This window comes from Narcine bancroftii, chromosome 12 (assembly GCF_036971445.1).
Source record: "Narcine bancroftii isolate sNarBan1 chromosome 12, sNarBan1.hap1, whole genome shotgun sequence".
NCBI lineage: Eukaryota > Metazoa > Chordata > Chondrichthyes > Torpediniformes > Narcinidae > Narcine > Narcine bancroftii.
Window position 1 is genome coordinate 61,516,680 of NC_091480.1, and position 14,291 is coordinate 61,530,970.

Genomic DNA, 14,291 nt, shown 5'->3' on the forward strand with positions numbered 1-14,291 from the left:
TCACCAATCCCACCAATGTAGTGAGTGTGGCTCCCTCTCATTTGTGGAGTTTTATCGAGTTGTAGCTTGAATACACTTTTGTTTAAAAAAAAGATGGGGTGAGGGGGGAGGGCTGGTGAGCGGGAGGCGAGGAGGGAGGGGGAGACAAGGATGGAAGGGAGACGTGGAGATTGAGGAGCCGAGGAAGGAGGGGAAGGCAAGTAGGGAGGGGGAGGTGTAGACGAGGAGGGAGGGGCGAGGGGGGAAAGGAGGGGGAGGGAGCAGGAACTCCCATTCCATCAAGCCCGTTCACCGTGACCCAGTGCCCTCCCTCACACCCTGGGGTGAACCAGTGCCACTCACCCTCAGGATGTCGAGTGGGTTTGGGTGAGATCGCTGCCTGTACCCAATCTCACGAGCGTATGTGCAGCTGGTTGAGGGATGTATCCGGGCTCTCCCCAACCATCTGCTTCCTCAAACCACCAAGCAGAAATAGTCGAGGAGGGATTATTTCTGAACTTTACTTCCTCCTTTTGGGAGGTGAAATGTTCTGTCGTTTGGCCAAAGTCTCCTGATCGGCCAGGAGACGGGTGGGGGCGCCTGGCCTGGTGGCTCTTTATTGCATGGTTCAGCAGTTTACCATAATTCCCACTCCCCTTCACCATCCAACCTCCTTCAACGTCCCCTCCCTCCTCACCGCCCCTCCTGCCATGAGCTTGCCTTCCCCCCCACCCCCTGCAGCCCCAGGTGACCACCCCTACCCTCAATACTGCCCGGTGCTTGGTCTGGCGTGGGGGTTTCCAGGTTGTTTCTTTGGTAATGGAGTTGATGTAGAAACTTCTGCCAGAAGCTGGGTCAAGGTGGCGCTCCCAGAGATCGAGGACCTGGACTGGTGGTGCCGTTGGGCTTGGTGGAGCCGTGCTCCCCGACTTCAGCTCCTGCAGATTGCTGTACACTGGGGAAGTAGGGTTGGCTGAATCCGGCGGGGACTGACGTTCCAGAGCAATGTTGGTGTCCTGGAGAGGGATGGGGAGATCAGACATGAGATTCCTGCTGCACTGGGACACCAGGTACCTCAGGGATGTGCTGTGCTGGCTGTAACGCGCGACACACATGCACTCTCGAGAAAAAGCACAGACGCTGGACAAACCCCATGCGTCAGGCAGTATCCGTGGAGAGAGAGAGAGAGAGAGTCGGTTAAGTTTCACGTCGGGACACTTCACCCAGACGAAAGGTGGAAGAGGAAATAAGGTGTGGCCGAAGAGGTGCTCAGGGCGGAGGGTGGGAGAGAGAAGTGTGGACCGGTGGGGCTGGGGTCACCGGAAATTGGAACATGGTGTTTGTGTTTCGGGCTGTGACAGACCGAGGGGAGGGGTGCAAGGGGGACGGATCGAGGGGAGGGGTGCGAGGGGGACGGATCGAGGGGAGGGGTGCGAGGGGGACGGACCAAGGGGAGGGGTGCGAGGGGGACGGACCAAGGGGAGGGGTGCGAGGGGGATGGACGGGGGTGGGAGAGGGGTGTTTTGGGGATGGACAGGGGGAAGGGGAGGGGTGTGAGGGGGATAGACAGGGGGAAGGTGAGGGGGATAGACAGGGGGAAGGTGAGGGGGATAGACAGGGGGAAGGTGAGGGGGATAGACAGAGGGAGGGGGTGGGGTGTCAGGGGGATGGGAGAGGGATGTTTTGGGGATAGACAGAGGGAGGGGAGGAGTGTTTTGGGGATAGACAGAGGGAGGGGAGGAGTGTTTTGGGGACGGACAGGGGGAGGGGTGTTTTGTGGGGTGTGAGGGGGAGGAGGTTGGTGTGAGGGGAAGGGAGTGGAGTGTGAGGATGAGAGGGAGGGGGTAGGGTATGGGGGAGTGTGAGGAGGAAGGGGTGGGGTGTGAGAGGGAGTGGTGTGGGGGTGGGGTGTGAGAGGGAGTGGTGTGGGGGTGGGGTGTTTTGGGGATGGACAGGGAAGGGGGTTGGAGTGTGAAGGAGAAGGGAATGTCCGGGGTGTGATAGGTCCTTCAGGATGTTGGCTGCTTTTCCTGGGCAGTGGGGGATGTCGGTTGCCTTTCCTGGGCAGTGGGAGATGTAGGTGGAGTCCGTGGATGGGAGGGGGGTTTACGTGCTGTTCGGAGCTCCATTCACCACCTTCTGCAGCTTCTCCTGACCTTGAGCAGATCAGCTCCCGTCCCGCGCTGTGATCCACCCAGCGAGTCCTGCTCTCAACGGGCACCTGTAGAAGGTGTTGTGGGACCGGGGAGGGGTTGGGTTGAACGGAGGAGGGTTGGTGTTGGAGGAAGGGAGAGGGGAGGAGCTTGCTCGAGATAGATCAGGTGCGCAGTGGTGGGCAAAAGATAAGAGAGAGTAGGGTGAAGAAATGGCCGAGTCTTCCTTACCCATGACACCAAAGACACTTTTCGTGTGGAGGAAGTTGCCATCCCAGCTTCCAGGTTGGGATGCTGCTGGGTCGAGGAGTGAAGCAAGCCCCTCACTCATCCCAAGCTCTCAAATATCGGGAGACTGCTTCACTGTGCAGGGCAGAGAGCAATTCATCGAATCTAACCAACTGACACACTCACTTCCACCTTCAAACCAATCTTCTTCCTGTGCTCCGAGCTTGTGGAGTGTGCGCACACACACAGTGCGGTGGGGGGGGGGGGGGGGGGGGTTGGTGTGAGCTAGGCTGGGCACAGGCAGGAAGCTTCGCATCAAAAGCAGCTCTGTACAACTGCAGGAGTCAATGGCGGCTAGAACCCAGCCGCTCTCACCTTCATCTTACATTGTGGCAGAACTGGGATTGGATGCAAAGGGGTGTGCTCCAGACCTGCCTCCTCTCCGTCCCCTCACCAGAACACTCCCTCCTCTCTGTCCCTCCCTCATCTCTGTCCACTCACCAGAATGACCCCTCCTCACCCCCCTCCTACAGTCTCCCTCCTCACCCCCCCCACAGTCTCTCTCCTCACCCCCTCCCAGTCTCCCTCCTCTCCCCTCCCTCAGTGCCCCCTCCTCACCCACCCCCTCCCTCAGCACCACTTCCTCACCACAACTCCTACAGTGCTCCCTTCTACCCACATTGCTCCCTCCACGCCGCCCATCCCGTGGCACTCGCTCCTCGCCATCTTTCTCGCAGTGCTCCCTCATAATCCTACAGTGAATGACTCACCTTCTGACACCCAAGGCTGATTCCAAATCTACAGGTTAGGGGTGTGAGGGAACACTCCCCATGTGCCTGGGTGGAGTTAGTCCATGCACTCCACATATGACACATTATCCTTCCCCCATCTACAGGTCAGGGGAGTGAGGGAATACTCCCCACATGCCTGGGTGGAGTTAGTTCATGTACTCCACATCCACCACATTATCCTTCCCCCATCGACAGGTCAGGGGTGTGAAGGAACACTCTCCACGTGTCTGGGTGGGGTTAGTCCATGCACTTCACATCCACCACATTATCTTTCCCCCATCAACAGGTGTGAGGGAACACTCCCCATGTGTCTGGGTGAGTGTGACTCTAACCACTCTCAAGGAGCCAGACTCTATCTAGGAGAGATTTAAAGGGGACCTGAGGGGCACCTTCACAAAGAGGGTGGTGGGTGTGTTGGACGAGTTGCCACGGGGAGTGGTTGAAGCGTGGACCATATAAGAGATAGTAGACAACAATAGAGGTTCTACAAGATGATGAGAGGCATAGATCAGGTAGAAAACCACCGCCTGTTTCCCAGGGCAGGAGCAGCAAACGCCAGAGTACGTTTGTACAAAGTGAAGGGAGGGAAGTTTATACAGTGAGTTGTGGGTGTCTGGAATGCCTTGCCAGGGGTGATGGTGGAGGCTGGTACAATAGGGGTATTTAAGAGACTCTTTGACAGGCACATGGGTTACAGGGTAAGGAGGCTTTAGTTCTTTTTGGTAGGAGTATATTGGTCAGCACAACATTGAGGGCTGAAGGGCCTTTACTGGGCTGTAATGTTCTATGTTGTACATTTTGACGGATCTGTGATAGGAATAGTTTAGAAGGGGAGGGAGGGGGCAAGAGAGGATGGAGGGGCAGAGCAGGGAGGAGAGAGGTGGGAGGGGCACATCCACGCTAAGACTAGGGTGAAAGGACCTGTCTCAGCCTGACGGTTTGCAAAGGGACATGGCCCTCCATGAGATGGAGACATGGCTTGTCCACACCGTCCGGCCAGCAGGCCACCCTGATTCACGGCCAACGAAGGACAGGAGCATTTAGGAGACCTGCCCCTGAGCCCTCCGTTGTTGGCCATGGAAATTCTCCATTCCGTTCCCACCCTGACACATCCTCAGCTGGACCACAACAAGCCCCAGCTCCAGTCAGTCGTAGAGCTTGGACACAGACCCCCCTTGGGCACACCTCGTCGTTACTGATGTGTGCACTCCCCCCACATTCCCACCACCTCCCTGCCGATTTTACCACTCGGCTACACCCTTGGCCAGTGTACTTCTGCCCATAAACCTGTCGTGGGACGTGGAGGAAAGGAGACCCCAGGGAGGGGGTGGCTCGAGTCCCACTTTTGGCTTCATCAGACTATAGCAGTATTCCTAGAGCGGTGGAGACATTTTCCTCCCCAGGCTTCCCTGGTTTCCTGCCATGTTCCAATGATGAGCAGGCAGGTTAATCAGCTGTGATACGTCACCACATACCAAGGGAAAGGGGCAGCAGATACAAAGTGCAATTTTAATACGAATGACATAAAAAAAGTGGGAATTTGGTGCCTGTGACCTTGTACCTGTGGATATGAGAAAAATCTCTCAGCGTTTCACATGCACCATCGATATGTCTCCCATATGTAACCCTCCCTGTCCAGACACACTCCCCACACGGGCCAGCTGCCCCAACTCACCCCTGGGAGGATGGCCTTGCCCTCTGTCCCCCCTTGCTTCTTGGGTGGCCAGGACTGCACGAGGGCAGACACATTGCCCACGAAGAGCGGGTGGGGATTTGGAGGTAGGAATAGAGGCCTGGACACCCCAGCCTCTTCAGAGCCACTGGCCGGTTGGCCTTCAAGGGTTCTGAACTGGCCGGGGAAGTTGTCCTCATTCCCTTGGACGGGAGAGGCACCTGCAAGTGAACAAAATCAGAATTACAGCACAGAACCAGGCCATTCAGCCCATCACATTCCTGTTGGCCCAGTCCCCTGCCTGAGCTAGTCCCAGCATTTCTCCCTCTACACCTTTCCCATCCACAGACCTGTCCAAATGTCTGTTAAACAGTGTAATCGTCCCCACCTCTACCACTTCCAGCTTGTTCCACACACCTACCACCCTCTGTGTGAAGAAGGTGCCCCTCAGGTCCCCTTTAAATCTCTCCCCTTAAACCTGTGTCCTTCTAGTTTTAGACTCCCCAACCCTGGGTAAAAGACTGTGACCACCCATGCCCCTCATAGTTTTATAACATTCCCCCCTCAGCCTCCTTCACTCCAGGGAGAAAAGTCCCAGCCTATCCAGCCTCTCCCTGTAACTCCAACCCTCCAGTCCCAGGAACATCCTGGTGAATCTTTCCTGCCCCCTTTCCAGCTCAGTGACTTCCTTCCTCCAGCTGGGTGCATAGAACTGTGCATAATACTCCAAGTGTGGTCTCCCCAACATCCTGGACAGTTAGTTGTAACGGGACGTCCCTGCTCCTGGACTCAGTGCCCTGACCCATGGAGGCAAGGGTGTCAAACATTTTCTTCACCTCCCAAAGCTCAGAGATAGGTCACAGAGACCATTCAGTCCCAGAAGACCCAGTTTGTATCTATCCTCCTGTTTCACTCTCTCAGTGAGGCTCCTCCGTTCCTCTCCTGCTCCCACCATGGTCCTCACCCCCCTCCCTCAGCTCCAACACCTCCCTGTACAAGGAGGAGTGTAGGGAAATCTACATTCCCCCTGCTCCTAGAGAAAGGAGCTTCTCCTGAATTCTCTGCCGTATTTCTGGGTGACCTCCTCCAGTTCTGGTTCTCCTCTGTTGGACTCTCCTCTGTCCGAACCCCTCCCCATGGGGATACACTCAGGAGAAAGGATGGAGGATCACAGAGGGACAATCCTTGGCCACCTTGCTGGTGGAGGGAGAGGGAGAGGGAAAGGAGGAAGAGGGATTGAGGTGAATGGAGGGAAAGGGGAGGGGAGAGGGATAGAGAGGCTCAGAGATGGACAGATAAGGGAGGAGGGAAAGACGGTAAGGAGGAAAAAGGGTGGGAGTGGAGAAGAGGGGGGAGGGAGAGAGTGAGAAGAGAGATAGAAAGCTAGAGGGTGAGGGAGAGAGTTAAGAGGGGAGTGAGAGAGTATAGGGTGGGAGGGAAAGAGGGAGAGGGGAGGTGTGGAGGAGGGAGAGAGCTGAGGAAATGGGGAGAGAATGCGGGTAGTGAGAATGTGGAGGGAGAGGAGAGGGAGAGAGTGAGATAGAAAGCGAGAGGGTGAGGAAGAGAGAAATAAGAGGGGAGTGAGAGAGTATTGGGTGGGAGGGAGAAGGAGAGGGGGAGAGAGAGTGTGGAGGGGAGAGAGAGTGCAGGGAGACATGGGGAGGGAGAGAGGGAAAGGGAACAGATGGGGAAGTATCGAGAGGAGGAGAGAATGGGGAGAGGGGGAGGAACAGAAACAACGGATATGATAGCAACGGGGAGGATGGGAGAGAGTGGGGGAGAGAGGAAAGGTGAAGGGAGAGAGGAAAGGTGGAGGGAGAGAGAGATAGGGAAGTGAGAGAGGGAGGGAGGAACAGAGAAAGGTGGGGAAGGTGGGAAAATGAGAAAGGAGAGGGGGGAGGGAGAGAGTGAGGGGGAGGTGGAGAGATGGAGGGAAAGGTGAGAGAGAGAGGGGGTAGGGTGGGACAGAGAGCGTGGAGGGACAGAGAAAAAGGGAGGGAGAGGGGGTAGGTAGGGTGGGAGGGTGGAAAGGAGAGGAGATGGGAATGGAGAGTTCAGGTGGAGGGAAAGAGAAAGGGTAGGTGAGGGAGGGAGGGAGGGATGGGGAGAGAGGGGAACTAAGAGGGGGAAAGTGGAAAGGGAGAGAGAGTGGGGGAGGATAGACCGAGGGGAAGGAGAGAGAGGGGAGGGTGAGGTGAAGAGTCAGAAGGGGTGGGAGGGAGATAGAAAAGTTGGGAGAGGGTGGAGAGCAAGAGAGGATAGAGAGAGCGGCTGCGAGGGGAGGAGAGAGAGGGGCAAGAGGTAGAGAGAAGGGGTGAGGGAGAGAGTGAAGGGGAGAGAGGTGGATGTAGAGAGAAATGGGCAAAGGATGGCAGGATGAGTGGAGAGACAAAGGGGGAGGGAGAGAGAGTGAGGTGGGATAAAGAGGGTTGAGAGAGAGGGAGAGATGTGAGAGAGGGGAAGGGAAGAGAGGAAAGGGGAAGAAAGAGAGAATGGAGAGAGGGGGGGAGGGATAGAGAGATATTGGTTACCGTCAATTGTCAAATGTGGGTATCCAATCTTTTCTAGATTTTTTAATTGACTAAAATCTTGCTTCTTTTGAACAATTATACATTAAATTTATACCTCACCATCACTTTGTTCGTTATTTCCAGGTTAGGAGCTTCTGCGATTATTTAATTTTGAGGCCCCCTCAAGATTTGGAACCTGATATGATAGGAGAGATTTATCAACTATTTTTAAGATCTCTGGATTGTTCCCGGGACAGAATTTAAAAAACAATGGGAACAAGAATTCCAACAGCCATTTTCCGAAACGACGTGGGTCTCTATTCTGAAATGAAAGAATTCATCCTCTCTTTGTGCCAGACACTCATTATTTCAGTTTACAGTCGTACACTGGGCCCACTATTCCAATGTCCAACTGGCCAAATTCTATTCTAATCTCTCCTCTAAATATGATAACTATACAATTGAAGAAGATTCATGGTATCAGATGTTCTGGTTACATCTTTCTACCAGTTTTTGGGAAAGGCTATTTTGTACCTTGTCTTTACTTCTTAATATTACACTAACTCCAAATCCTTATGTCGCTCTCTCTAGTCCTTTTCACACTAGACCTCTCCTAACTGGGACACTGAATGGTTTCACACTTGCTTCCATACTAGGTGTCGAATTTGGCGATTCCCGGCCACTGTACTAGGTGTCGAGGCCTGCGATCCCCGGCATCCACGATCCCAAGTGTCCGTACTAGGTGTCAAATCTGGTGTCTGTACTAGGTGTCGAGGCTGGCGATCCCCGGCGTGAGGTGACGCCGGCGTTGGGTAGATTTTGCTTTCAAACTTGCCACTTTAAAGGCCAATTGGCGCTTTATTCCTGGGATCACTGGCATGTGTGAAAGGGGATTCTGGAATAGGTGGGCCAACGGGTCTGATATGGATGGCTTCACCATCCCATATCGTTCCCTTGCCTCCTGTATCGCCAGAAACACCATATTAATGAAGTGGGAAGATGCTGTCCCTCCCACTCACACTCAATGGGTGTTCGATATGATGGCGCGTCTGACTTTAGAAAACATTAGATTGGTGGTTCTCACCCTTCCCACCCACATCCCACTTTAAGCAGCCCCTTAATAATTCCAGAGCACCGATGACCTCGGGATCACTCAAAGTGGGATGAGAGTGGGAAGAAAAAGGTTGAGAACCTCTGGGCGAGATGTTCCACGACTGAACTTTGTTTCATTCCGGGGATCTTTTCTCAATTATTTTAAACATTTGTCAAGTTTTGTTCGCTTTTGGTTTTTCGCTTCCCTTTTATCATTAGATCGTGGACGTTGATGTTTTGCTGGTGTCTCTGAAGAGAGCGTTGGCAATTAGTACAGAGTTCTCTTCAGGTTTTTGCTTTTCAATGTAACGTGGGCATGATTTTTACTTTCTTATCATGTACCTATGTAACATTTACTTGACAAAATTAATCAAAATATTGAAAAAGGGGAGAGAGAGAGAGAGATGGGGAAGGGAGGGAGAGAGAGATGGAGGGGGTGGGGTGGAGAGGGAGAGAAAGGGACAATGGGGAGAGAGGGGAAGCAGAGATTGAGAGGGAGAGAGAGGAGGGAGCAAGGGATGGGGAGAGAGGGGGAAGGGGAGAGAGGAGGGAGCAAGAGAGTGGAAGAGAGGGAAAAGGGGAGAGGGAGGGAGAGAGGGGAAGGGGAGAGTATTGAGCAAGTGATGGGGGAGAGAGGAAGGGAGGGAGCAAGAGAGTGGGAGAGAAAGGGGGAGCGAGTAGGGAGCAAGGGAGTGGGAGACAGCAGGAGAAGGGGGAGAGAGACAGGGAAGGAGAGGGAGATGGGAAGGAACGAGAGATCGAGGGGTGAGAGGGAGAGAGGGGTGGAAAGTGGAAATAAAGGGGCAATGGGGAGAGAGGGGAAGCAGAGAGAGAAAGGGAGAGAGGTGGAAGGAGCAAGGGATTGGGAGAGAGAGGGGAGAGAAGGGGAGGGAGATAGAGGGAAGAGGGAAAGATGTAATGGTATGGATTGTATATGCTAATTGGCTCGGGCTGGCCCAACTCCTGATGACACTCTTACCTGGACTTCTCCCCTGGGACTCAGGCCATAAAGGTTGGGCCACCTTTGCCTTCTTTGCACTTCCCTAGTTGGATCTGGGCCAGCTCAAGTCTTCTGTTCCTCTCAAGTCTTTGTCATTGCAATTATTGGAGCAACTGATAGTGCCCAACACATGTGAAGGAGAGAGGGTGGGGAGGGAGAGATGGAGTGAGAAGTGGTTATGGGTGGGGGAAGGAGTGAGAGTAGAGAGGGGGTGATCAGGGGAAAGTAGGAGAGAGTGGGGGGAGAGGGGGCAGGGACAAGGGGAGAGGGAGAGAATGGAAGGGGAACCATACCTGTCCAGACTGCACTACCTTGCCACAGCCTTCCGGGTAGGCTACCCCTCTTGGCTGCCGTGGAAATTTCCGGCAGCTCCACCACATAGGCAGCTGGCACGAAGATAGGTCTTTCCTTCTTGGGCTGCCCTTGGCGGCGGACCTGCCACCAGTCCTGGTTGGAGCGGTGGAGGAGCTCAAAGCGGTCACCCTGGGTGATGCGGACCAGCCTGCCATTGCTGGCAATGTACTGGTAGTAGTAACAGGCTTCTAGCAACACTGGACCTCGGCACGCCTGCCCCGAGCGGCTCCTGAACATCTCCGGGAGGCTGTGGACCTGCTGCCTTCCACCAGCTGGGACCAGAAAGGTCCACTCCCTGGCACAGGGAACACAGCAAAGGGTAGCTAGTGTGTGGGTAACCGCAGTGGTCCCCTTCATCACTGTCCCTCTCCTCACTGTCCCCTCCACACTGTTTCTTCCTCACTGCCCCCACTCTCCTCACCATCCCTGCCTCACCGCCCCCCTCCTCACCATCCATCCCTCCCTCCTCACCACCCCTCTCTTCATTGCCCCTCCTCACTCCCCTCTTCACTGTACCTCCTCACTGTCCCATCCTCACTGCTGCCCTCCTGACCGCCCTTCCCTCCCTCCTCACGATCCCCCTCCCTCACCATCCCCCCTGCTCGCACCCCTCCCATCCTGCCCCTCCCCTCCTGCGCCCACTCTGCCCCTCCCTCCATCCCTCACCCTTCCCCTCTCACCCTGTGACAGCCCCCACAGATGCTGGGCCGATTGTCCGACTGCACAGGTGTGAGCCCTTCCCACATCAGACTCTAATCATCCCCAGGACACCCTTCCATCTGTGCTGTGACCTGCTCACCCTCTGCTGTGGTGTAGCACCTTCCTCAGCCTGGGATGGTGGGATAGCAGTCCCTGGTCCTCGATGTGGAGCAGCCTTCTCTTCCTGGGGTCGAGCTGCTTCCTTCCGTCGCACTGCTGTTGTGTGAGGAGGTGAAGCAGATACGCTGCAGAAGACAGGAAATGCAAGTTACACCCGAGGGTGCCTCACTGAGCTGCAGGTTCCCCCACGTTATCCTTCAGCTTCGCTCCCTCTCCCTCTTCCACCCTGCCCCTTCCCAGCCTGGGTCCATTCACTCACACAGTTCTATAAACACAGAAAATGGCCTTTCGGCTCAACTCCTCCCTGCTGACCCAGTCCCCTACCTGAGCTGGTCCCCTTTCCCTACGTCTGGCCCATCTCCCTCCGAACCTTTCCCATCCACAGACCTGTCCAAATGTATGTTACACGGGGTGTTTGTCCCCCCAACTCCACCACTTCCTGTGGCAGCTCGTTCCACACACCCACCACCCTCTGTGTGAAGAAGGTGCCCCTCAGGTCCCCTTTAAATCTCTCCCCTTAAACTTGTGCTCTCTCGGTTGAAACACCCCGACCCTGGGGAAAAGATGCAGATGTGTTCAGTGAGTGGGCAAGGATCTGGCAGATGGAAAACACTCTTGGTAAATGTGAGGGGATCCACTCCAGAAAGACAAGTCGAACATCCGACTATTGTTCCCACGGCAAACGATGGCAGCGTGCAGATTATTCCTGCGGTAAATGATGGCAGCATGCGGATTATTCCCACGGTAAACGACGAAATGTGCAGATTATTCCCGCAGTAAATGATGACAGAGTGTGGATTATTCCCATGGTAAATGATGGCAGCGTGTGGCTGGCAGAGGGAAGGGTTTGTGTGTTAATCGCCAAAGGTTGGTTGGCAGGTGCAGCAGGAAGGCAAATGGGACGATGACCTTCATTGCTGGAGGGATTGGATTTCAGAGCAGGGAGGTTCTGCTGCAGCTGGACAGGGTCCTGGTGAGGCCGCACATGGAGTACTGCGTACGGTCTGTACTCCTCACTGGAGAAAGGATAGACTGGGTTTGGAGGTGGTGCAAAGAGGGCTCATCAGGTTGGCCCAGAGATGAGGGGGTGAGCCTATGAGGAGTCGACTGGGACTGTACTCAGAAGGATGAGGGGGGGGGGGGTCTAGAGCCATAAAACGATGAAGGGAACAGATCAAATGGAAGCAGGAGGTTGTTTCCATGGGGTGGTGAGACTAGAACGAGCGGACGGAGCCTCAAGGTTCAGGGGAGTAGATTCAGGACGGAGATGAGGAGGATCTGCTTCGCAGAGAGTGGGGAATCTGTGGGATTCTCTGGGAGTAGATTCAGGGCGGAGATGAGGAGGATCTGCTTCTCCCAGAGAGTGGGGAATCTGTGGGATTCTTTGCCCAAGGAAACAGTGGGGGCTGCCTCATTAAATGTATTGTAGACACAGGGAGGGAGAGAGAGAGAGTTTTTGAACAGTTGGGCAATTAAGGGTGATGGAGAAGGGTAGCACAATCCAGTGTCAGATCAGATGAGATCTCACTGAATGAGGGAGCAGGCTCGACGGGCCGAGTGGCTAGAATGGGGGAGCAGGCTTGATGGGCTGAGTGGCCAGAATGGCGAAGCAGGCTGGATTCAAATATTTGAATTGTCTGCCCTCTGTTGCTCTGCCCACTCATGTTGTCTGTCCCTGAACTGAATTTGAGAAAGGTAATGAGAGGTTTGGTTAAAGTTTTAAAAATACCAAACTCGGGCTCCTGGCTTGAAGGGGGACACAGCCAAAATAAAACGCTGATTCAGTGTGGAATCATTGAGCAAACTGTCTCAACTGTGAGAAGATCTGATGTATGTTATTTGTTGGGAGGTCCTTCTGGACGTGAAAAGTTTGTTTAAAATATACAAACTGTGAACACATGCAGGCTGGTTTCGAGAGGAAGTTGGTGTAGATCTTATCGACAAAATGAAAGAAAGGCAGGCAGATAGGGAAGGAGGAAGGAGCAGGGAGGGAGGAAAGGGACGAGCAGATAGGGAGGAGGGAGCAGGGAGGGAGAGGGGGAAGGGGCACGCATATAGGGAGGGAATGGGCAGGCAGATAGGGAGAGGGGTAGGCAGGCAGATAGGGAAGGAAGGAGAGGGGCGGGCAGATAGAGAAGGAGGGAGGGAGGAAAGGGGCAGGCAGATGGGGAGGGAGGAAAGGGGCAGATGGGGAGGGAGGAAAGGGGCAGATGGGGAGGGGAGGGAGGGAAGGCAGAGAGGGAAGGAGGGAGCAGAGATAGGGAGGGAGGGATGGGGCGGGCAGATAGGGAAGGTGGGAGAGGGGGAGGAAGGGGCGGGCAGATAGGGAGGGAGAGGGGTAGGCAGACAGGTAGGGAGGGAAGGAGAAGTGGAGAGAGATAGGGAAGGAGGAGAGGTGGTGAGAGATAGGGAGGGAGAGGGGAGGCAGATGGGGAAGGAGGGAGACAGTGAGGGAGAAATGTGAAACATTTGAGACAGATGCCGCTGTTTGGAGTGGTTTTACCTGGATTGAGGTGTCCCTACCTGACCGTGAGCACAGACCTTGTTTTTCCTGTGTTGGGTCCAGTGATGGGTTAGGCCAGGACTCAATCCTCACTGTTGATCCCTATTTCCTGGGGTGCCAATATCCAAGTCCACACCCCCCCTCCCCCCGCAGAAATATGTGATGCAGGTTAGAGGATGATAAGAAAAGGGATAGGTGGAGGCCATTCAGCCCCTGAGCCAACTTGGAAATTCAACGTTTACAGATAAATCTCCACCTTATTGGTGCCAGTGTCCTGCTGAATTAGGTTCAGCCTTGAAAACCTAAGGAGTTTGTCCAAGCACCTGCAGAGAGGGAATCCCTGCTTTGTTCCATGATGATCGCTTCCTCACTGTGGTTGCCAATGCTCAAGGTTCTGATCAACGTGCAGTTCCCTTTGAGTTTATTGTCATATATGTGTACTTGACATATTTTGGCTGCACTTGGAACACTGTGTGCAGTTCTGGTCACCCCATCACAGTAAGGACGTGGAGGCTTTGGAAAGGAGACAGGAGAGGTTCCCCAGGATGTGGCCTGGATTGGAGGGGATGGGTCACAGGGAGAGGGGTTTGTTTCTCTGGAGCGTTGGAGGCTGAGGGGAGCCTGATAGAGCACAGTGATCCCATTTAATGAAAGACAGCTTAGTCATTCACACTGTCCAAGAAAAGTTGGGTCAGTACGACCTTTTACAGGGACCCGGTGGAAAAGGAGGTGGGACCTGCAGCGTTACAGTGTCCTGGGAAGGCAGGTATCCCTTTCACACTGGTGCCGATGCAGAACGCATCAGTTCTGATACCTCCTACCTTGGCGGGTAAGTAGCAGGGTGAAAATGACGCCCCCTCCATCCCATGTTTGTCGCTTTCACACAGTTAAGTGAAGCGGTTAAAAGGCGGTTAATCTCAGTCTTTAAAAGGGGAGTGCAAAAGGGCCAAATAACATGACAAGAGGCAGTGATAGGGTGGACAGTCTGAATTTGTTTTCATTTAGACCTACAGCATGGTAACAGGACCCGTCAGCCCACGAGTCCGTGCCGCCCAATTACATCTACACCCCCCCCCCTAGAACATTTTGAAGGGTGGGAGGATACCGGAGCCCCTGGGGAAAAGCCACACAGACACAGGGAGAACATACAAACTCCTTACGGACAGCGTGGGATTCAAACCCCAGTCCCT

General features: G+C 54.4%; 1 protein-coding gene across 2 annotated transcripts in view; it reads right to left on the minus strand.

Annotated features, from left to right (window-relative positions):
- The window catches only part of arhgap9 (Rho GTPase activating protein 9), a 53,388-nt gene that overhangs the window by 35,934 nt on the left and 3,163 nt on the right, over positions 1 to 14,291 (minus strand). For both annotated transcript variants that reach the window (XM_069906289.1, XM_069906288.1), the window contains exons 2-5: positions 10,579 to 10,723; positions 9,719 to 10,074; positions 4,827 to 5,044; positions 741 to 995 (exon numbers count right to left, since the gene is read on the minus strand). In XM_069906289.1, coding sequence (XP_069762390.1) covers positions 741 to 995; positions 4,827 to 5,044; positions 9,719 to 10,074; positions 10,579 to 10,723 — 974 coding nt within the window. The remainder of the gene's footprint in view (positions 1 to 740; positions 996 to 4,826; positions 5,045 to 9,718; positions 10,075 to 10,578; positions 10,724 to 14,291) is intronic.